The 23,612-nt window shown below is 49.0% G+C and overlaps 1 protein-coding gene across 1 annotated transcript in view; it reads right to left on the reverse strand.

The window, feature by feature from the left end:
- Positions 1-646: 646 nt before the first annotated feature.
- TRIM28 (tripartite motif containing 28) overlaps positions 647-23,612 on the reverse strand; it is a 75,674-nt gene continuing 52,708 nt past the window's right edge. Inside the window, exons 12-17 of the mRNA XM_075328696.1 lie at positions 6,958-7,153; positions 4,690-4,979; positions 3,405-3,501; positions 3,216-3,290; positions 2,905-3,039; positions 647-2,811 (exon numbers count right to left, since the gene is read on the reverse strand). Coding sequence (XP_075184811.1) covers positions 2,599-2,811; positions 2,905-3,039; positions 3,216-3,290; positions 3,405-3,501; positions 4,690-4,979; positions 6,958-7,153 — 1,006 coding nt within the window. The 3' untranslated portion in view covers positions 647-2,598. The remainder of the gene's footprint in view (positions 2,812-2,904; positions 3,040-3,215; positions 3,291-3,404; positions 3,502-4,689; positions 4,980-6,957; positions 7,154-23,612) is intronic.

Here is a 23,612-nt window from a genome sequence, read left to right on the forward strand (position 1 = left end):
GCAATTGAAAAAGGAACGAAGTTGGCAGAGCCATACATGAAGCATGACTCAATCCAGATCTTGGGATCAATGGGGACCCCATAGATCAGGAAGTTATCCCCTGATCACAGAGGTAAGGGGATAATGTCCCAACTTGGTATCAGTATTAGGAGAGCCTCACTACTCTTTATACCACCTACTTTTATGCATTACACAGATGTGTTGGTGCTGCAGGGGCATTTGACAATGGTCTTGGGACTTCAGCAGAACACCAGATCCATTTTTGTGACTTTCTCCTTATCTTTACATGATCTTGTAACAAGTATATTAGGAGTGGATCATCACCATTAGGCATGTTAGAAGTCTTATGTATTTTCTTAATTACATATTTGTTCTTTTAAATAGATAGGTCTCTCTGGTTGGGTGTTCGAGCCACTAAAGTTAGACCCAGAATCTGTTTTTGAAGGCTAATAACCGGTATGAACCAAGGAGGTCTCATGCCAATTTAGCAAAAGACGGAAGGAACAGAACCATTCCTTAAGGAAATCAACGCACCAAATATTTATTTCACATGAAGCATTCTAAAATATACAGCAATATATATCCAGGTACTGCTAGTAAAATAAACCAGAGAACTAGAATAAATGCCACTTCTGTAAAACAAATACAAGCTTGTAAGTGTTCAGGCTTTATTTGATAAAAAAAAGTGAAGGGGAAAAACCAAAAAACAAACAAAAACATGAAGTCATCTCAAAGATTTACTGCTTTTACAAAATGGTCTCACCAGGCATCTCCTTTAGTATCAAGGCAAGCAGGACAGCACATCGGCTAGTGAATAGAAAGGTGCTTACAGGATACAACAGTAATAATGGGGGAGATGTCAGATTGAAACAGTACAGTAATGATACATATCAGCTCAGATCTACTGTCCTCAGCGGCAATGCTAACCCTCAAGTGTCTAGTCATTAGGTGCATTTACACTGCACGACTTGTGATGTTAAATGGCCGATCGGCAAATGAAGTCAACTCGACAGCTTATACAAGCCAACTGCGCTTCTGATGTGCACAGAACAATTGTTAGTAGTTTATGCCAAAAACAATGATCTTTCAACATGCTTGAAAATCATCTCACCCAACGAACAAGCGTTTTTTTTGATGATACTGCATGATTATCAGGAAACGAGCAGTGTAAGTGCACCCAGTGTGAGAACTTGTTTCTCATAATGGTGATGTAGAGCCATACAGAATGGCCCCCAGGCACCAATGCTACATGTCTGTAAAAGCAGTATAAACTCAGAAGTCACAAACCTAACAAGGGCTATGGAAAAATGAAAAAGGTACATCAATTAATGATATCTTACATTCTGATTGGAGTTTTTCAAAACTGGTTTTAAAGAGGGGTGGGGGGGGGGGGGGGGGGGAGAATCTCAAACTCAAGTAACCAAATCTCCAGAATTTTCTGCCAAATCTTAGGTGTTAATGCAAAACAAAGCCTAAAACAAATTGACTTCATTGCAGACTTTATTCTATTTTAATCCAAGTGGTCAAGGAAATATAAAGGCAGAAAGGGGGCTAAGTATTCTAGGACATAATATAGATGGCACCAAGCTCTACAAAGTACAACTTCCAAACTCTAGTGAGAGAAAGTAAGAATTTGTTTAATGGTAAGCCTTTTTTTTTTTATACAGTTTGCACCTACGTTTTGTTAGAAGGCCTGCCATAGATAGGGTGCAGAGAACAGGTCAAATGAAAACCGTGATGACAAAAAAAAACAAAACAAAAAAAAACAACCTTCATAGACTCGAGGCGGCCGATCGGCACCTAAATATTGCAAGACTGCTGATGGAGCCCAACATGGGAGAAAAGGGGTCGGGGGAGGGCAAAGGCAGCAAAGTAACATTTGGTCCTGGAATAGGCTACCATGAAAAGGGTGAAAATGTGGGTATTAGAAGAGCAAAGAAAGTATGTCTGCCAAAATACAAGATGTACCAGCCTGCACAATGTGTAAAGCAGTCCCCACAGAGGAGCTATGAGCTATGCTGTAGGGATTGGTTTACAAATTCTGTGGGACAATCGGATGGTGTGCCAGATTGGTAAGGACTGACATCTTGACTGCAGCATAAAATTTATGGCAGTTTCCATATTGTATTACACAACTGGAACGCCTTATAGAAACAAGCAGATTTGGGGGGGGGGGGGGGGATTGGGGGCCTTCTAGAAACAATAGGCAGTAGGGATAGTGTTATAGATGGGAACAGGTTCTAGAAATCATAGCAGGGGAGGTATTCTAGAAACAGACAGGGTTGCTTCTAGAAAGAATAGACAAGGTGGTGTTATAGATAGAAAGGGAGGAGTTATAGAAAGACTGGGAGGAATTATAGAAGCAATAGATACAATGGACTTTATTTGAGTTGATCCAAGCAGTGTGAAAAAGATAGAGGTCACTAACTACATTACAGGCCTCTGTCATCCATCCATTGTATCTAGGACTCATCTATGGAAATAAGAGGGAAGGACTATAGTTTGAGTCACTTGCGCATATGTCACCATCTTTGAAATTAGACATGCGCATTTCACCTTAAATTGGATTATAAGTGAAGCGCTCCAGACGGATATTCATTACATCTGTTCAGCGCCGTTTTTAACAGAAGATACACTGTCGCTGGTTGTGCTCATAGGGGAGCTTCTTTGAGTTGCACTTTCACTATTCGGCTCATCATCTCGTCCACCTTCTCCAACGAGACATGGGAATTTGCGATCCCCAAAGAGAAGGCTGAGCCTTGCTTCAAAGAAGGACTGGAGCTCAATGATTGACTGGACAACTGCTTTATCCTACAGGATAAAAAAAAATAATTAAAGTTTTTTTGCTTAAAAGTTTGAGCTTTTGGAATTTTAGAAGTAAAAAATATAAAAAAAAGTTCTCACCTCTGCAAATTTGCTGACGTTTCTAAACATCATCCACACATCGCAAACAAAATCATCAGGGTTGGGATAGAAAGGTGTTACCTTCTGCTGCAGCTTGGCTCGGATGAGTGTTAAGTCAGTCATTGGTTCCCCATCCTAAAACAAGTTTGGAATCAAAAAAGTCATTCTTTCCAGCTCTTACAAGATTATGGAGATACGGTAACATGACCGGAAATAAACAAGTCCTCATCTAGCTACAGGAGCTATGAGATGAGACACAGGACTGCAGAGAACACCAGCATCTTCCTGCAATCATTAAAAGGGACACTCACCGCACTAGCAGAAAGTCTGTGGAAGGGCCGGCAAGGATCATGGCAAAGCAGTTCCAGCAACACACGCTCACATTTCTGGAAACAGAATGGCAGATGTTACCAAAGCAAACAAGGGACAAAGAAACAGCTAGTCGCTAAACTTTGCATCAGAAAACATAACAGCATGAGAAGAGAAATTAAGTTTTTAACCTTTTGATCAATTGCAGAGAGGATGGTGGCATTAGGATCAGCTTCACCCTGGTCACCCTTGGGCATGTCCAGGCACAACATGCACTTCCAGTCTCCACTGAAAAAGATAGAAGGGGGAATAATATTGCAACAGTCTTATGGTTATGCTTACATTTCACTTCATACCGCAAACACCAAAAGCACACAAGATAAACTATTAGGGTATGTGACAACGAACAGGACTCAATGTGTCCTGGATGCTGCAGGTCCTGAGCTGTGGGGCTGGCAGACTCCTCCGCAGGAGACCGCAGCGGCTCGTGCCCAGTATCAGGGTTCAGTGCGTTGCGGTCTCTCACTTGTGTTCTCCTTATGGAGGACGCATGCGACCCCGCAGCAAATACTTTACATGCTGCGGCCTCTGAAAGCTGCACCGCAGGTCAGTTTTCGCTGCGGGCTGCACACGCAGTGTGGGCATCGGACTTCTAGAAATCCAACCCACTGTGCTTGTACTGTACAACGCCACTTTTTTGATAAAAACACGCTGCATCCAAAACGCTGATCGTGGGCACGTACTCTTATACAACAGAGTCAACATCTAACTTTCCGACACTCTAGAAAGATATTTGCGATTATGCACTTAGGAGACATCTCAAAAGGAACCATTAACGTTATGGCAAACAGATGGGAAAGAAGTCATTACAGCAGCCACATCGTAAGCTTTTTTTTCCCCAGTCATGCACATCTCTGGCACTCCCAAGTACAGGCACAGTGTATAAAACCTATAGCATTTAATGATCTCAATTTCAGGAGAACCAATCCATAATCTTCATAGGGATGCGTTTATAAAAAGGGGGAAAAAAAACAAAAACCCAAAACATTCAAATAACCAGAAACTTTAGGCCAAAAAGTAGCAAATATCTTAATTACCAGTAGCGTTTAATTTCCATGACAATTAGGAAACATTAAAATGAGGAAACTGATAATCTGGAGATGAGCAAGAAACTAAATTGAGCTGTACCTGTCAGATCGGCTGCACCTGATTCACTCATATGACAAACACACCAAGAGCACTTATAAACAAGCAATATTATAAACCCCCCCCCCCCCCCCCCCCCCCCCGAAAGGCATTTGGTATTATGCACATTTGAGACATCTCAGAAAGGAACCAGTTAACATTATGAGAAAAGTCAGAACAGCGGCATCCTAGGTTTTCGGGCTTTTTCCCGACAGAAAAAAAAAAAATGTGTAGATTATTAGATTGTCATACTGGAGCATAAACCATACAAAATGTACATCACTTCTATACCTTATAGTTTCTATAATGGCTGGCAGGTGGCAGTCACGGTGGAAAGTGCCCTTACACTGGGCGCATGACAGCATTGCTCCTTCCTTTTGGCAAACCTTACAGCGAGCACCAGAGGCAGCTTCTGACATAGCAGATGCACTAGCGCCCTGGAATTCGGCAGCATCACCGGCTGCACTCGGGGGCACAGCTGAAGGAGTCACATTTTCTGATAATCCATCAGAGCGCATGTAAGGTTTTTCCTCACCAGACTCCATTGTGGGAATGCTGATGCCAGTTTCCATTGCTTCCTCCTGTAGTTAAAAAATGCGTGTATTTAGTGGTAAAGATTAAATCTAACATGATGCAAAACTAGATTCCCCATGCACTGAACACCATGCTCAATGCTGTGTTAACAATTTTAACCCCTTCTGCCCCCGGGCGGTTTCAATTTTTTTTTTTGCTCCCCTTTTTCGAGAGCCGTAACTTTTTTTATTTTTCTGTCAATCTTGCCATATGAGGGCTTGTTTTTTGTGAGAGGCGTTGTACTTTTAAACGAAACCATAAGTTTTACCATATGGTGTACTGGAAAACAGCAAAAAAAAAAAAAGTGTGATGGCACAATAGTTTTTGGGATATTTTATTAACCATATTCATTATATGAACTGATAAACTTATAAACTGATGTGTCGGTGTGATGCCTCAGGTCGGTGCGAGTTTGTAGACACCAAACATGTATAGGTTTACTTGTATCTAAGGGGGTTAAAAAAATTCCCAAGTTTGTCCAATAAAAATGGCACACGTTTTGCGCCATTTACCGAAACCCGTAGCGTTCATTTTTCTGGATCTATGGCTCAGTGACGGCTTATTTTTTGCGTCTCGAGCTGACGTTTCTACTGGTACCATCTTTGCGCAGATGCTACGTTTTCATCGCCTGTTATAGCATTTTGCGCAAAATTTGCAGCGACCAAAACACAATTTTGGAGTTTGGAATTTGTTTGCCGCTACGCCATTTACCAATCAAAATTGATTTTTTATTTTGCTAGATCGGGCATTTCTGAAGGCGTCAATACCAAATGTGTATATTTTTTTAACCCTTTAATTTTAATGGGGCAAAAAGGGGGGGTGATTTGAACTTTTCGGCTTTTAGACTTTTTTTCACTTTTTTTATTTTACTAGTCCCCTTAGGGGGCTATAGCAATCAGCAATCCGATCGCTCTACACTATCTGCAGATCACAGCTACAGATACAGTGCTTTACTCAGGGCTGACATTATGCCGGCACTGAGAAGACGTGACTCATGATAGCTACAGGCGTCATCACATGACCCTGTGCTACCATGGCAACCGAAAGTCACGTGATCACGCACGTGACTTCTGGTGGGGGCGGCGGTAAGTAAAAGTAATGGCCGCGCGCATATACATCTCACTACCAGACTTTGGCAGCGAGTTGTAAGGGGTTAAATGTTGCGAGTGGAAGATTCCACTCGGAACATGCAGGCACACGTCAGCTGTTGAAAACAGCCGATATGTGCGCGGATCGCCGCATCCTGCCCACGGCAGGGGGTGGGATTTAACCTCACACGCTCCATGACAGATCCACCAAGGGTCGTGAAGGGGTTAAAGGTGTAGAATAAAAAGTGGTCATTCATCCACTTTGGTGAACTCCCTTTTTGTTCAATCCTTTAAATAGTCTGAATAAGTTTTACCTTAGACCAGTCCTTTACCAACTTTATTTTTGGGGAGGGAGAGTTTGGTTTACAACAACCCAATAAGGGTTTACAAAATGTTTTTCTGCTTATTAATATACAGGGCACAATAATGAATTTACAACAGTATGTTTTAAAGGGAACTTTAAAAGTGTTAATCTGCAGGTTAATAGTGTTACAATGCTGGCAGTCTGCCGTACTGAGAGGGCGGTCACCAGGGAAAGGGAACTTCATTCCTCCTGGGAGTCAGGTAATCCGGAGTATTTACTCTGCTCGCTGCATTGTGAGTTGAGGCTAGACGCACGCCCAGCTCACTCCACACAGATGCGATACACAGCAAGCGGTCATGTGCACGCCACTGCTCACAGTACAGTGTGCAGCGCTGGTAGCGGTGACAGGAGCTGCTCTGGCACACCTGACTGAAAGCTGGTGGCTCTTGGAAGGAATAACGTTTTTACCCCTGTACCCGCACTATCAGTACTGCAGTAGCAACGTAGAAGCGCTACTAGCCAACAGATAAATTGTGTTTGGAACATGCCACATTTTTTGCAAACAAGTTTTAAAACATTTCACACTCCACTTACCTTCACAACAGGCTCACCACCATTGTTTCCTCTCTCGATGACAATTAAATTATAATCCTCATTTGTGTTTCCAGGAAAAACTTTAAAGACTGGTGGCTGAGTGTCAGGATTAAGATCCACATCCAAACGTTCCAAACTGACACGAGGAACTTTTTTCAGCAGTTCATTTACATCGCCACCCTCTGAACTCCGTCCCCTTTAAAAAAGGAGAAATTAGGTAGATCGTGAACACCTACAAGCCCCCTCCCTTAACACTAGAAGTCCCAGAGAGGGGTCATTTAACATTGATACCTTTGGAACCCAGAGACTGGTCGAATGACCTGAAGGATTTTAGCCAACATCCTATAATCACCGTCTTGTTCTGTAATTAAGGCCATTACTGTCGCACCACAGGAGGTTGTTTTCCATTGAGTTTAGCCATCTAGTTTCTAGCTAGTTCTATTCAGTTTATTGTATTTGATAATATAAAGACTATACATATTGTATTTAGTTTAGTTTTATTTGAGCAAAAAAAAAAAAAAAAAAAAAAAAGCACTGAAGCAATGAATCATTTTTTATATATTTTAAATAAAGAATTAGAAAATTTTAGAGCAAGGTACAGCTGTGAGTAATGACCAGAAGCATTTGTGTCCAAGGCCTCAAGCACACTGGCGGGGAAAGGATCGCATTGCGATTATCACGCGTTTTTTTTTGCTTATGTGCTTGAGGCCGCATCGCAAAAAGATCGCATTGCATTGAGAAGATCACTGCGATTTGTTTCATAAGTGCAATTTTCCTGTGAAAAAATCCCAGAGGAGCGATCTATATGACCAAATGGGACAGATCGCAAAAATCGGATTTTTGTGTACTCACCGTTTTCTCTTAGCCATCATTGGGGGACACAGGACCATGGGTGTTACGCTGCCTATCCATAGGAGGCCACTAAGTAGATTCAAAAGACATTAGCTCCTCCTCTGCAGTATACAGTCTAGGGTGACCGGATCTCATAGGAAGAGGGAAATGTCGGAATCTTGTTAGTCTGGACCCCACAAAACGATTCCCCTTTCCAGATATTGAGATAGCCAAAATTTGAGCTGGATCAAACGACGTTAACCCGTGCCGCTCGTTGCTCAAAGTTTGAAAAATATAAAATTTTGGCCAAAAAGCTGACATATGGAGCCATAACTCCAGAACGGTAAATAATAAAAACTCGCTTAATATCTCAAAAGAAAGCTAATGTTATTCAAAATGTGTTACACACAGGGTGCATGTAATTTCTATTTTAGGGATGGTCCTATTTTAGGGATGGAAGATTCCTAACTGCGTGGTCCAAGCTAGACAAAAGGAAAGAAGGGAATTTTGTTTACTTACCGTAAATTCCTTTTCTTCTAGCTCCAATTGGGAGACCCAGACAATTGGGTGTATAGCTTCTGCCTCCGGAGGCCACACAAAGTATTACACTTAAAAGTGTAAACCCCTCCCCTTCTGCCTATACACCCCCCCCGTGCATCACGGGCTCCTCAGTTTTGGTGCAAAAGCAGGAAGGAGGAAACTTATAAATTGGTCTAAGGTAAATTCAATCCGAAGGATGTTCGGAGAACTGAAAACCATTCAACATGAACAACATGTGTACACAAATAACAGCCCGAAGGAAACAGGGGCGGGTGCTGGGTCTCCCAATTGGAGCTAGAAGAAAAGGAATTTACGGTAAGTAAACAAAATTCCCTTCTTTGTCGCTCCATTGGGAGACCCAGACAATTGGGACGTCCAAAAGCAGTCCCTGGGTGGGTAAAATAATACCTCGTAATAGAGCCGTAAAACGGCCCCTTCCTACAGGTGGGCAACCGCCGCCTGAAGGACTCTCCTACCTAGGCTGGCATCTGCTGGCATCTTGCCGACTGCGTGTTCCGCCTTGGTGGTTGATGTATGCCACCGCTGTGGAGTTGTCCGACTGAATGCGGATCTGCTTGCCTTCCAGCCACGGCTGGAACGCCTTTAGGGCAAGATACACTGCCCTTATCTCCAGAACATTGATCTGAAGGGAGGACTCTGGCTGAGTCCAGGTACCCTGAGCCCTGTGGTGGAGAAAGACCGCTCCCCACCCTGAAAGACTCGCGTCCGTCGTGACCACCGCCCAGGATGGGGGTAGGAAGGATTTCCCCTTCGACAATGAAGTGGGAAGAAGCCACCACCGAAGGGAGGTTTTGGCTGCCTGAGAAAGGGAGACGTTCCTGTTGAGGGACGCCGACTTCCTGTCCCATTTGCGGAGAATGTCCCATTGAAGTGGACGCAGATGAAACTGCGCAAAAGGAACTGCCTCCATTACTGCTACCATCTTCCCTAGGAAGTGCATGAGGCGCCTCAGGGGGTGTGACTGACCTTGAAGGAGAGATTGCACCCCTGTCTGTAGTGAACGCTGTTTGTCCAGCGGAAGCTTCACTATCGCTGAGAGAGTATGAAACTCCATGCCAAGATATGTCAGTGATTGGGCCGGTGTCAGATTTGACTTTGGGAAATTGATGATCCACCCGAATCTCTGGAGAGTCTCCAGAGCAATGTTCAGGCTGTGTTGGCATGCCACCTGAGAGGATGCCTTGACAAGCAGATCGTCTAAGTAAGGGATCACCGAGTGTCCCTGAGAGTGTAGGACTGCTACTACTGTTGCCATGACCTTGGTGAAGACCCGTGGGGCTGTCGCCAGGCCGAAAGGCAGTGCCACGAACTGAAGGTGTTCGTCCCCTATGGCGAAACGCAGGAAGCGCTGATGCTCTGGTGCAATCGGTACGTGGAGATAAGCATCTTTGATGTCGATTGATGCCAGGAAATCTCCTTGGGACATTGAGGCGATGACTGAGCGGAGCGATTCCATCCGGAACCGCCTGGTTTTTACGTGTTTGTTGAGCAGTTTTAGGTCCAGAACAGGACGGAAAGATCCGTCCTTTTTTGGCACCACGAACAAGTTGGAGTAAAAACCGTGACCCTGTTGCTGAAGAGGAACAGGGATCACCACTCCTTCTGCCTTCAGAGTGCACACCGCCTGAAGAGCATCGGCTCGCTCGGGGGGGGGGGGAAATGTTCTGAAGAATCGAGTCGGAGGACGAGAGCTGAACTCTATCCTGTAACCGTGAGACAGAATGTCTCTCACCCAACGGTCTTGTACCTGTGGCAGCCAGGCGTCGCAAAAGCGGGAGAGCCTGCCACCGACCGAGGATGCGGTGTGAAGAGGCCGAAAGTCATGAGGAGGCCGCTTTGGGAGCTGTTCGTCCGGCGGTCTTTTTAGGACGTGACTTAGACCGCCATGAATCGGAGTCCCTCTGACCCTTCTGTGGCCTGTTGGACGAGGAGAATTGAGACCTGCCCGCGGGCCGAAAGGACCGAAACCTCGATTGTACCTTCCGTTGTTGAGGTCTGTTTGGTTTGGACTGGGGTAAGGATGAGTCCTTTCCCTTGGATTGTTTAATGATTTCATCCAATCGCTCACCAAACAGGCGGTCGCCAGAAAATGGCAAACCGGTTAAGAACTTTTTGGAAGCAGAGTCTGCCTTCCATTCACGTAGCCACATGGCCCTGCGGACTGCTACCGAATTGGCGGAAGCTACCGCCGTACGGCTCGCAGAGTCCAGGACAGCATTAATGGCGTAGGACGCAAACGCCGACGCCTGAGAGGTTAAGAACACCACCTGCGGAGCAGAGGCACGTGTGACTGCATTAATCTGCGAGTGACACGCTGAGATAGCTTGGAGTGCCCATACGGCTGCGAATGCCGGAGCAAAGGACGCGCCGATAGCTTCATAGATGGATTTCAACCAGAGCTCCATCTGGGGACACTGAGCCCAACCCTTGACAACGTCAGGGGGAAAGGGATAACGTGTATCCTTAAGGCGCTTGGAAAAACGCTTATCTGGACAAGCTCGGTGTTTCTGGACTGCCTCTCTGAAGTCAGAGTGATCCAGAAACGTACTCATTGTACGCTTGGGAAATCTGAAACGGAATTTCTCCTGCTGAGAAGCTGACTCCTCCATTGGAGGAGCTGGGGGAGAAAGATCCAACACCTGATTGATGGTCGCTATAAGATCATTCACTATGGCGTCTCCTTCAGGTGTATCTAGGTTGAGAGCGGCCTCAGGATCAGAATCCTGATCTGCCACCTCCGCTTCATCCTCCAGAGAGTCCTCCTGCTGAGACCCTGAGCAGTGTGATGAAGTCGAGGGAATTTCCCAGCGAGCCCGCTTAGGCGGTCTGGGACTGCGGTCCGTGTCAGAGACCTCACCCTGGGACCTATGAGTCACCCCAGGAGCACATTGCTGCTCCAACTGAGGGGGGCCTGGGGGCAATGATTCAACAGTGCCCGGGGCCTGTGTTACCGGCCTGGACTGCAAGGCTTCTAGTATCTTAGACCATTTATCCATACTCTCAGAAAGTTTGTCAGCAAATACTGCAAACTCCGTCCCTGTCACCTGGACAGTGGTAGCAGGTGGTTCCACTTGGGCCACCAGTAGCAGAGGCTCCGGCTGAGTAAGTGCCACAGGGGCCGAGCATTGCACACAATGAGGGTCGGTGGAACCTGCCGGTAGTATAGCCGCACATGAGGTACAGGTTGCAAAGTAAGCCTGTGCTTTGGCACCCTTGCTTTTTGCGGACGACATGCTGTTGTCTCCTCTGAGTACAATCCAGGAGGGTATATAGCCAAAAATCAACAGTGCGACCGTACAGTGTAAATGTATAGCATAAGTATATAAGTATATATATATATATAAATATATATACACATACATACATACATACATACATACATACATACACTTCGGCACTCAGTGGGGCCAGCACCTAGAAACAGGTGCTGCTTACCAACCGCCCAAAGCGGTTGTGTGATCACCAGATTCCCTGCCTGGGCCTCCCAGAGCCGTGTTGTCTCTCCTCTCTAGCTTCAGATGTTCTGACAGGAATGGCTGCCGGCGTTCTGTGAGGAGGAGGGGGCCGTGGGCGTGCCCTAGAAAGTGCGGGAATCTGGTGCCCCACGGTGCTCAGTGAGGGGGGAGGAGGATACAAAGTATGCTCCAGCCCTCAGCGCTGACGTCCTGTGCAGCGTCCCGCCCTTCCCCTGACTGGCAGGCCTGGGGGCGGGAATATGTGGTACTAGGCCGCAAAAGCCGGGGACTAAAGTTATAAGCGCGGCCGGCAAATAAGCGCGGTAGTCCCCGGCGCACTAACACACCCAGCAGTGCTGCAGCGTGTATGACACAAGCGCTCCATGCGCAGTCCCCAAGGGGACACAGAGTACCTCACAGTAGCAGGGCCTTGTCCCTGACGATACCCGGCTCCTGTCCAGCAGATTCCCCAGGGGCTGCGGAGGGAGCACGGTCCCAGTGTCTGGAGACTGATTAGGATCCCACTTCACCCAGAGCCCTTAAGGGATGGAGAAGGAAAACAGCATGTGGCGCCTGCCTATGTACCCGCAATGGGTACCTCAACCTTAACAGCACCGCCGACCAGAGTGGGGTGAGAAGGGAGCATGCCGGGAGCCCTGTTATGGGCCCTCTTTTCTTCCATCCGATATAGTCAGCAGCTGCTGCTGACTAATTTGTGGAGCTATGCGTGTATGTGTGCCTCCTTCGCACAACGCATAAAAACTGAGGAGCCCGTGATGCACGGGGGGGGGGGGGGGTGTATAGGCAGAAGGGGAGGGGCTTTACACTCTTAAGTGTAATACTTTGTGTGGCCTCCGGAGGCAGAAGCTATACATCCAATTGTCTGGGTCTCCCAATGGAGCGACAAAGAAATACGACACAGGTATCAGTGACTAATACAAAAGCAGCTAACTGCAGAAGTAATTGCAAATGTTACTGCTAAATTCGAGACCAAATTAACCGAGAGCCACCCCAGAGATGACTACAAGGAGCTGCTGCAGTTGGTTCTCGTATTAGTTGGATCACTAGACGGCAATGTTGTGGGTTTTAGAACTCCAGGAGCCATTCATCACGCTAGGTGGATGGCAAAGGCTATTTACTGCTTAAAAATGTTCATTTTTTGTCAATTTAAGATGTCTAAAGAAGAAGAAAGTTCTGTGCGTGCCATTTGTTTTCCTAGTTAAAATTTATTGTAAAGCTTGGTTCAATGCTCCAAAAGCTCATCTTGCGCCAAAGCAAGATTTAGGCATTTTGCATAGTCTGTTAGACTATAAAGAATGTGACGACATTGCAGAAATAGCCGTGACCACATTTTCAAACCATTAGTGGCATTTTAATGCAGAGTTGGTGGGATTATCGTTTTTTGATCCCACATTACAGACGATGAGAAGTTGTTAATGGCTAATAAATTGCTCAGTAGCACAGATGAACCATCAGAGCACGCTAGGGTTGTAAATAAAATCAACTCATGTAGGTACTACGTCTATCTTTTCTGTGTCTGTTTTGTATTATATACCTCATTTTTATATTTTAAAATAAAAAAAATGTCAGACTTAGCATTACTTGTTTTTTGTTATATTTCTACTTTAAACTCAAAAATATACCCAAAAAAACCCCAAAATTTATCACTTAAAATATACGAAGTATGCTCCTAGTGGTACCAGGTCACGTTCTAGGGGCTAAAAACTGTTGTAACTCAGTTTGACTTAAAACAATTATGTATAAAATATAAATTTTGAATAATATTAGCTTTCTTTTGAAATATTAAGCGTGTTTTTATTATTTACCGTTCTGGAGTTATGGCTCCATGTCAGCTTTTTGGCCAAAAATTTTGATATTTTTTTCAAACTGAGTGACGAGCGGCTTGGGTTAACGTCGTTTGATCGAGCTCAAATTTTGGCTCTCAATATCTGGAAAGTTTTGTGGGTTCCAGACGGACAAAATTCCGACATCGATTTTTTGCGGTTACCCTAGCATACACCCCCTGGCCGGGCCAGGCAACCTCAGTTTTAGTACACAAGTAGGAGGGGGAAAAAAAAAAAAAAAAGTCAACCAAATAAGGTACTGCGAGAACCAAGGCCCAACAGGGCAACAGGGTGGGTGCTGTGTCCTCCAATGATGGCTAAGAGAAAACGATTTTACGGTGAGTACACAAAATCAGTTTTTCCTCTGACGCCTCATTGGGGGGGGGAGGGGGGGGTGACACAGGACCATGGGACATCCTAAAGCAGTCCATGGGTGAGAAAAATAAAAGAAAGAAAGACAACACAACCAAAGGACGAGGAACCAGTCCCAGACAGTCTGGAGCACCTACTGAGAGGTGCTCTACTGCCGTTTGCAGAATTTTCCTACCCAGATTTGCCTCAGCTGAAGCCTGGGTATGGACTCTAATGCTTTGAAGATGTATGTAGGCTAGACCAGGTCACAGCCTTACACACCTGTTCCACTGAAGCCTGATGCCGAATGGCCCACGAAGCGCCAACTGCTCGCGTGGAAGGAGCCCGCAGCCCACTAGGAATGGGCTTGAGTTGCAAGCGGTAGACTTCCTGATTGCAGAGTGAATCCAGTGAGCCAGAGTTGCCTGTCCCTTCTTAGGCCCCTCAGGAATGACGAACAGTCAGTTTTCCTAAAGGGGGTTGTCCTGGATATGTAATATCTGAGAGCTCTGACGAGGTCTAACAAATGCAGAGACCTTTCCACCCTATGAACTGGGTGCGGACAAAAGGAAGGCAGAAGAATGTCCTCGTTCAAATGAAACGGGGTAGGAACCTTTGGAAGAAAATCCAAAAGGGGGCGCAGCACCACCACCTTGTCCTGGTGAAAGATCAGAAAAGGCTTGCAGCAAGAGTGCTGCCAGCTCCAAAACCCGTCTGATTGACGTAATTGCCACCAGGAATGTTACCTTCCAGGACAGAAGAGCAAGGGAGGATTCCTTGAGGTTCAAAGGGGGACCTCTGAGACCGTCCAGAACAAGATTGAGGTCCCATGGGTCCAGCGGCAGTTTGTACGGGGGAACTAGATGGGAAACTCCCTGGAGGAAGGTCTTTACTTGCGTTTTTTTGAGCCAGGCGGCATTGGTAGAAGATTGAGAGCGCTGAGCCCTGCCCTTTAAGGGAACTGAGCCAACCCCGCTTGCAAGCCAGACTGCAGAAAGTCGAGAATTCTGGGGATGGCCAGAGGCATAGGCTGGACGTTAGTTTCCCTGCACCATGAAAGGAAGATTTTCCACGTACGGTGGTAAATGCGGGATGCCGCAGGCTTTCGGGCGCTGATCATGGTGGAGATAACCGCAGGGGAGCATCCCGCTCTTGTTAATACCCAGGTCTCAATGGCCATGCCATCAGCTTCAGGGCTCTGGAGGTCTGATGGGAAATGGGCCCTTGGGTCAGCAAGTCTGGGATGTCTGGAAGGCGCCACGGTACGTCTGCGAGCATTTGTACCAATTCGGTGTACCAGGCACGCCTGGGCCAGTCCGGTGCTATCAGTATCACCGGGACTCCCTCTGCCTTGATCTTCCTGATTACCCCTGCTACCGCGGGTAGAGGTGGAAATATGTAAGGCAGGCGGAAGTGGTGCCAGGAGCAGACAAGAGCATCCGCGCCGATGGACTGTGGGTCGCGTGACCTGGCTATGAACGTGGGTACCTTTGCGTTCAACCTTGAGGCCATTAGATCCACGTCTGCTGTACCCCAGCGAGTGCAGATGTGTAGGAACACTTCTGGGTGGAGAGACCACTCTCCGGTGGCCAGGCCTTGGCGACTTAGAAAGTCCGCTGCCCAGTTCTCTACTCCTGGTATGTGTACCGCTGATATCACTGACCCCGTCGATTTGGCCCAGCTGAGGATCCTGTGGGCCTCGAGATAAGCCGCTTTGCTGCGGGTGCCCCCCTGCCGATTGATATAGGCTACAGCTGTCGCATTGTCCGATTGGACTCGAAATCGGACGACCCGCTAGCAGAGGGCAGAACGCCCTGAGCGCGAGGAAGGTTGCGCGGATTTCCAGGATGTTTATGGGTAGGGAAGACTCCTGGGGCATCCAACGTCCTTGAGCAGTGTGGTGCCGGTACACTGCTCCCCAGCCTAGGAGGCTGGCGTCCGTGGTCAGGACCAGCCAGCTCACTGGGAGAAAAGATCTCCCCTTCGATAGGGATGAGGACCGAAGCCACCAGCGGAGTGCATACTTGACTGAAGGAGTCAGGTGAAGATGTTTGTCCAGGGAGAATGAGCTCTTGTCCCAGGCAGCTAGAAGGGCTAGCTGCAGTGAACGGAGGTGCAGTTGAGCAAAGGATACTGCCTCCATAGCCGCCACCATCATGCCGAATCGAATGGAGCGAGACGGAGGACGTAGAAGGCAGCGTACCGCTTATCGAAGAGCGATCGCCTTGTCCTGAGAGAGATGGATCAAGCCCCGACAGTGTCCAGGGACATGCCCAGGAAGGTGATGGATCGTGATGCGAACCGTGGATGATTTGTCTAGATTCAGTAGCCACCCTAAGCAGGATAGGGTGATCTGTACGCTGGTTGAGCAGTCGCGGAAGGAGGGGGCCTTGATGAGGAGGTCGTCCAAGTAAGGGAGAACGACCACTAATCTGGCGTGAAGGACGCTCATGGCGGCCGCAATGACTTTGGTGAAGACCCTTGGTGCGGTGGAAGGCTGAAGGGTAGGGCTACAAATTGAAAATGGGAGTCCTGAACTGCGAAGCGGAGGAACTTTTGGTGATATGGGGCGATGGGTATGTGCAGGTACGCGTCCTTGATATCTATGGAGGCGAGGAATTCCCCTTCGACCATGGATGCAATAATGGACCTTAGGGACTCAATTCTGAATCTCCGTACGTGCAGTTTTCGGGGGTCGACCGAGGGCGGATCGGCCCAGCCCTTAGGGGCAGGTGAGGCAACAGGGTACCGGGACTCCATGAGTTTACGGTTACCGAAGCGCCTGTCAGGCTTCTCTTGCTTTGGAAGGATATCCTGAAACTCTGGGTGATCAGCGAAAACCTTTTGGGGTTTCCTTGCCCTCTTAAAAGAGACCGCATGGTCAGTGGCAGTGGATGTGGGGGGAATCCTCCACATGCAGAGTTTGGTTGATTGCTGCTATAAGGAAGTCTATTGCAGTTTGATCATCTGGGGAGGGTGAAACCAAGGAATCATCCTGGTACAAACAGCATTCTCCCTCCTCCGGCTCTTCAGAAGCCGTGGAGCGTGTGGGAGAGCCTGCCCTGTGTGCTCCCAAGGGAGAGCCATGTGGGCCATGAGAGTGTGCTGGAGACACCCGGCCGTGTGCTCTTTTTCTGATCCCTGCAACCGGTGAAGCACGGGCCTGGATTACCTCAGAAGGACCCTCCATAGGGGTATCCTCAGCCTGCGTTCCGTCCAGGGGCCCAGAAGGGCGTGGAGCACGACATTGCATAGCCAGCACCAGGTTCTGTGACAGTTTTTCCATGGATAGGAACAGAAACTGTGCCCATTCCGGTGGGCTGGGAGCCCTAGGCTCTGGGCTGACGGTTGCGGCGGTGGTGGCGGGGGGAGCGGTGTCTTGGGGGACTATAAGGGCACAGGACTCCGAGAGAAGGGGTGTGTTTACATGGTAGCTCAGCATGGCAGGCAGTGCAGGCTGAATAATAGACTGAGCCTTAGCACTCTTAGTACCCTTAGAATTCTGCATGTTCCTAATAGGAGTATGCCAGGAGGGGGAGCAATGATATGCAGAGCTACAAGTGAAGCAGTGGGAAGCAAGGATTGTATTTGCTTCAGTGTACCTCACCAGAATCAGCCGATGGCCATGCGTCCTCAGGAAGGAGTAAGCTCGCTCTGTGGGGATCTTCGCACGCTTTCCTGGGGGGCGGGGCTTATCGCGGCCCGTGGGTCTTAGCGCTATAAGAGCGCCAAGAAGAAGACAGGAACCCCCCTGCTGTCGGTAGTAAAAAACGGCGGGAAGGGAGCTTCTGTGACAGTTATTTTCCCCCTTCCTCCAGTCAGCACACAGCTCGCCACCGGTAGATTATCTCAGCAGGATTCCCTGCAATCAGCAAGGGACTTTCCCCTCCTCCAGCCAGCACGCAGCTATGGTGGGAATAAAGACTGTAAATTCAGCAGTCCTGGGAGCCTTCCCTGCACAATCTCTCACTTTGTCTGGCAAAACAGTCAAGGGGGATCTCACCTTAACACTGCCTCAGTCCAGGCAGTGGAATAGCAGAGTCAGTAGCTGTGTCCGGCCACACAGGTGCAATGTATCAACTCAGAGCCTGCAAAAAAAGGAGCTGAGGAATTGTGCCTCTGTCCTGGGCTCTGGAAAATCGGTGTCTGTGGGACCCGTCCAATAAAAGGCAGCCCAGGATCCAGTGTCGCAGGAGGGTGTACGTGGAGGCGACACTCCGCGTTCCCGCCCGTTGATGGTATTGGGAGATCAGTCCCTAGGGGAAACAGTCGCCCTCAAAAAAAATAAAACCTTGAAAGGATGTGCCTCCTACAGACACTAAGCTAAAACTGAGGTTGCCTGGCCCGGCCAGGGGGTGTATACTGCAGAGGAGGAGCTAATGTCTTTTGCATCTACTTAGTGTCCTCCTATGGATAGGCAGCATAACACCCATGGTCCTGTGTCCCCCAATGAGGCGTCCGAGAAAGAGGGAATTTTGTTTACTTACCGTAAATTCCTTTTCTTCTAGCTCCTATTGGGAGACCCAGACAATTGAGACAATTGGGGTGTATAGCTTCTGCCTCCGGAGGCCACACAAAGTATTACACTTAAAAGTGTAAACCCCTCCCCTTCTGCCTATACACCCCCCCGTGCATCACGGGCTCCTCAGTTTTGGTGCAAAAGCAGGAAGGAGGAAACTTATAAATTGGTCTAAGGTAAATTCAATCCGAAGGATGTTCGGAGAACTGAAAACCATGAACCAAGAACAATTCAACATGAACAACATGTGTACACAAAAGAACAACAGCCCGAAGGGAACAGGGGTGGGTGCTGGGTCTCCCAATAGGAGCTAGAAGAAAAAGGAATTTACGGTAAGTAAACAAAATTCCCTTCTTTGTCGCTCCATTGGGAGACCCAGACAATTGGGACGTCCAAAAGCAGTCCCTGGGTGGGTAAAAGAATACCTCGGTAAAAGAGCCGTAAAACGGCCCCTTCCTACAGGTGGGCAACCGCCGCCAGAAGGACTCGCCTACCTAGGCTGGCATCTGCCGAAGCGTAAGTATGCACCTGATAGTGTTTCGTGAAAGTGTGCAGACTCGACCAGGTAGCCGCCTGACACACCTGCTGAGCCGTAGCCTGGTGCCGCAATGCCCAGGACGCACCCACGGCTCTGGTAGAATGGGCTTTCAGCCCTGAAGGAACCGGAAGCCCAGAAGAACGGTAGGCTTCAAGAATTGGTTCCTTGATCCACCGAGCCAAGGTTGACTTGGAAGCCTGCGACCCTTTACGCTGGCCAGCGACAAGGACAAAGAGTGCATCCGAGCGGCGCAGGGGCGCCGTACGAGAAATGTAGAGTCTGAGTGCTCTCACAAGATCTAACAAGTGCAAATCCTTTTCACATTGGTGAACTGGATGAGGACAAAAAGAAGGTAAGGAGATATCCTGATTGAGATGAAAAGGGGATACCACCTTAGGTAGAAATTCCGGAACCGGACGCAGAACCACCTTGTCCTGGTGAAACACCAGGAAGGGGGCTTTGCATGACAGCGCTGCTAGCTCAGACACTCTCCGAAGTGATGTGACTGCCACTAGGAAGACCACGTTCTGCGAAAGGCGTGAAAGAGAAATATCCCTCATTGGCTCGAAAGGTGGTTTCTGAAGAGCCGTTAGCACCCTGTTCAGATCCCAGGGTTCTAGCGGACGCTTGTAAGGAGGGACTATGTGGCAAACCCCCTGCAGGAACGTGCGTACCTGCGGAAGCCTGGCTAGGCGCTTTTGAAAAAATACAGAGAGCGCCGAGACTTGTCCCTTAAGGGAGCCGAGAGAAACCCTTTTCCATTCCGGATTGAAGGAAGGACAGAAAAGTGGGCAAGGCAAATGGCCAGGGAGTAAAACCCTGATCAGAGCACCAGGATAAGAAGATCCTCCACGTCCTGTGGTAGATCTTGGCGGACGTTAGTTTCCTAGCCTGCCTCATAGTGGCAATGACCTCTTGAGATAACCCTGAAGACGCTAGGATCCAGGACTCAATGGCCACACAGTCAGGTTGAGGGCCGCAGAATTCAGATGGAAAAATGGCCCTTGAGACAGCAAGTCTGGTCGGTTTGGTAGTGCCCACGGTTGGCCCACCGTGAGATGCCACAGATACGGGTACCACGACCTCCTTGGCCAGTCTGGAGCGTCGAGGATGGCGCGGCGGCAGTCGGACCTGATCTTGCGTAACACTCTGGGCAGCAGTGCCAGAGGAGGAAATACATAAGGCAGTCGAAACTGCGACCAATCCTGAACTAATGCGTCTGCCGCCAGAGCCCTGTGATCTTGGGACCGTGCCATGAATGCCGGGACCTTGTTGTTGTGCCGGGACGCCATTAGGTCGACGTCCGGCTTCCCCCAGCGGCAACAGATCTCTTGAAACACGTCCGGGTGAAGAGACCATTCCCCTGCGTCCATGCCCTGGCGACTGAGAAAGTCTGCTTCCCAGTTTTCTACGCCCGGGATGTGAACTGCGGAGATGGTGGAGGCTGTGGCTTCCACCCACAGCAGAATCCGCCGAACTTCCTGGAAGGCTTGCCGACTGCGTGTGCCGCCTTGGTGGTTGATGTATGCCACCGCCGTGGCGTTGTCCGACTGAATTCGGATCTGCCTGCCTTCCAGCCACAGCTGGAACGCCTTTAGGGCTAGATACACTGCCCTTATCTCCAGAACATTGATCTGAAGGGATGACTCTGGCTGAGTCCAGGTACCCTGAGCCCTGTGGTGGAAGAAGACCGCTCCCCACCCTGACAGACTCGCGTCCGTCGTGACCACAGCCCAGGATGGGGGCAGGAAGGATTTCCCCTTCGACAAAGAAGTGGGAAGAAGCAACCACTGAAGGGAGGCCTTGGCTGCCCGAGAAAGGGAGACGCTCCAGTCGAGGGACGTCGACTTCCTGTCCCATTTGCGGAGAATGTCCCATTGAAGTGGACGCAGATGAAACTGCGCAAATGGAACTGCCTCCATTGCTGCCACCATCTTCCCTAGGAAGTGCATGAGGCGCCTCAAGGGGTGCGACTGGGCTCGAAGGAGAGATTGCACCCCTGTCTGTAGTGAACGCTGTTTGTCCAGCGGAAGTTTCACTATCGCTGAGAGAGTATGAAACTCCATGCCGAGATATGTCAGCGATTGGGTCGGTGTCAATTTTGACTTTGGGAAATTGATGATCCACCCGAATCTCTGGAGAGTCTCCAGAGCAATGTTCAGGCTGTGTTGGCATGCCACCCGAGAGGGGGCCTTGACAAGAAGATCGTCTAAGTAAGGGATCACCGAGTGTCCCTGAGAGCGTAGGACTGCTACCACTGTTGCCATGACCTTGGTGAAGACCCGTGGGGCTGTCGCCAGGCTGAAAGGCAGTGCCACGAACTGAAGGTGTTCGTCCCCGATGGCGAAACGCAGGAAGCGCTGATGCTCTGGTGCAATCGGCACGTGGAGATAAGCATCCCTGATGTCGATTGATGCTAGGAAGTCTCCTTGGGACATCGAGGCGATGACGGAGCGGAGAGATTCCATCCGGAACCGCCTGGTTTTCACGTGTCTGTTGAGCAGTTTGAGGTCCAGAACGGGACGAAAAGATCCGTCCTTTTTTGGCACCACAAACAAGTTGGAGTAAAAACCGTGACCCCATTGCTGAAGGGGAACAGGGATCACCACTCCTTCTGCCTTCAGAGTGCTCACTGCCTGAAGAAGAGCATCGGCTCGCTCGGGGGGCGGAGATGTTCTGAAGAAACGAGTCGGAGGACGAGAGCTGAACTCTATCCTGTAACCGTGAGACAATGTCTCTCACCCATCGGTCTTTGACATGTGGCAACCAGGCGTCGCAAAAGCGGGAGAGCCTGTCACCGACCGAGGATGCGGTTTGGGGAGGCCGAAAGTCATGAGGAGGCCGCTTTAAGAGCGGTTCCTCCGGCGGTCTTTTTAGGACGTGCCTTAGACCGCCATGAATCAGAGTTCCTCTGACCCTTCTGTGGCCTGTTGGACGAGGAGAATTGAGATCTGGCTGAGGGCCGAAAGGACCGAAACCTCGATTGTACCTTCCGTTGTTGAGGTCTGTTTGGTTTGGCCTGGGGTAAGGACGAGTCCTTTCCCTTGGATTGTTTAATGATTTCATCCAATTTCTCGCCAAACAGGCGGTCGCCAGAAAATGGCAAACCGGTTAAGAACTTTTTGGAAGCAGAGTCTGCCTTCCATTCACGTAGCCACATGGCCCTGCGGACTGCCACAGAATTGGCGGATGCTACCGCCGTACGGCTCGCAGAGTCTAGGACAGCATTCATGGCGTAGGACGCAAAAGCCGACGCCTGAGAGGTTAAAGACACAACCTGCGGAGTAGAGGCACGTGTGACTGCATTAATCTCAGACTGACAAGCTGAGATAGCTTGGAGTGCCCATACGGCTGCGAATGCCGGAGCAAAAGACGCGCCTATAGCTTCATAGATGGATTTCATCAGGAGCTCTATCTGCCTGTCAGTGGCATCCTAGAGTGATGCACCATCTGCCACTGCAACTATGGATCTAGCCGCCAGTCTGGAGACTGGAGGATCCACCTTGGGACACTGAGCCCAACCCTTGACTACGTCAGGGGGGAAGGGATAACGTGTGTCATTAAGGCGCTTAGTAAAGCGCTTATCCGGAAAAGCTCGGTGTTTCTGGACTATCTCTGAAGTTGGAGTGATCAAGGAACGCACTCCGTGTACGTTTGGGAAACCTAAATTGGAATTTCTCCTGCTGAGAAGCTGACTCCTCAATCGGAGGAGTTGGAGGAGAAAGTTCTAACACCTGATTGATGGACGCTATAAGGTCGTTTACTATGGCGTCCCCTTCAGGTGTATCAAGGTTGAGCGCAGCGTCGGGCTCAGAGCCCTGATCTGCCACCTCCGCTTCATCCTCCAGAGAGTCCTCATGCTGAGACCCTGAGCAGTGTGATGAAGTCGAGGGAAGCTCCCAGCGAGCCCGCTTAGCCGGTCTGGGACTGCGGTCCGTGTCGGAGTCCTCACCGTGGGACCTATGAGTCGCCCCAGGAGCACTTTGCTGCTCCAACCGAGGGGGGCCTGGGGACAATGATTCAACAGTGCCCGGGGCCTGTGTTACCGGTCTGGACTGCAAAGCTTCTAGTATCTTAGCAGACCATCTATCCATAGACTCAGAAAGTTTGTCAGCGAATACTGCAAACTCTGTCCCTGTCACCTGGACAGTGGCAGCAGGTGGTTCCACCGGGGCCGAGGGTCCCACCAGTGGCTGAGGCTCCGGCTGAGTGAGTGTCACAGGGGCCGAGCATTGCACACAATGAGGGTAGGTGGAACCTGCAGGTAGCATAGCCGCACATGAGGTACAGGTTGCAAAATAAGCCTGTGCCTTGGCACCCTTGCTTTTTGCGGACGACATGCTGTTGTCTTTTCTTAGAGCAATCAGTGAGGGTATATAGCCAAAAGCAAATAGTGCGGCCGTACAGAGTAAATGTATACAATATAAGCATATAAATATACACTTTGGCACCCAGGGGGGCCAGCACCTTAACAGGTGCGGCTTACCGACCGCCCTCAGCGGTTGTGTGACCACCAGATTCCCTGCCTGGGCCTCCCAGAGCTGTTGGAGCTCGGT

The sequence above is a fragment of the Anomaloglossus baeobatrachus genome, chromosome 11 (assembly GCF_048569485.1).
Source record: "Anomaloglossus baeobatrachus isolate aAnoBae1 chromosome 11, aAnoBae1.hap1, whole genome shotgun sequence".
Taxonomy (NCBI): domain Eukaryota; kingdom Metazoa; phylum Chordata; class Amphibia; order Anura; family Aromobatidae; genus Anomaloglossus; species Anomaloglossus baeobatrachus.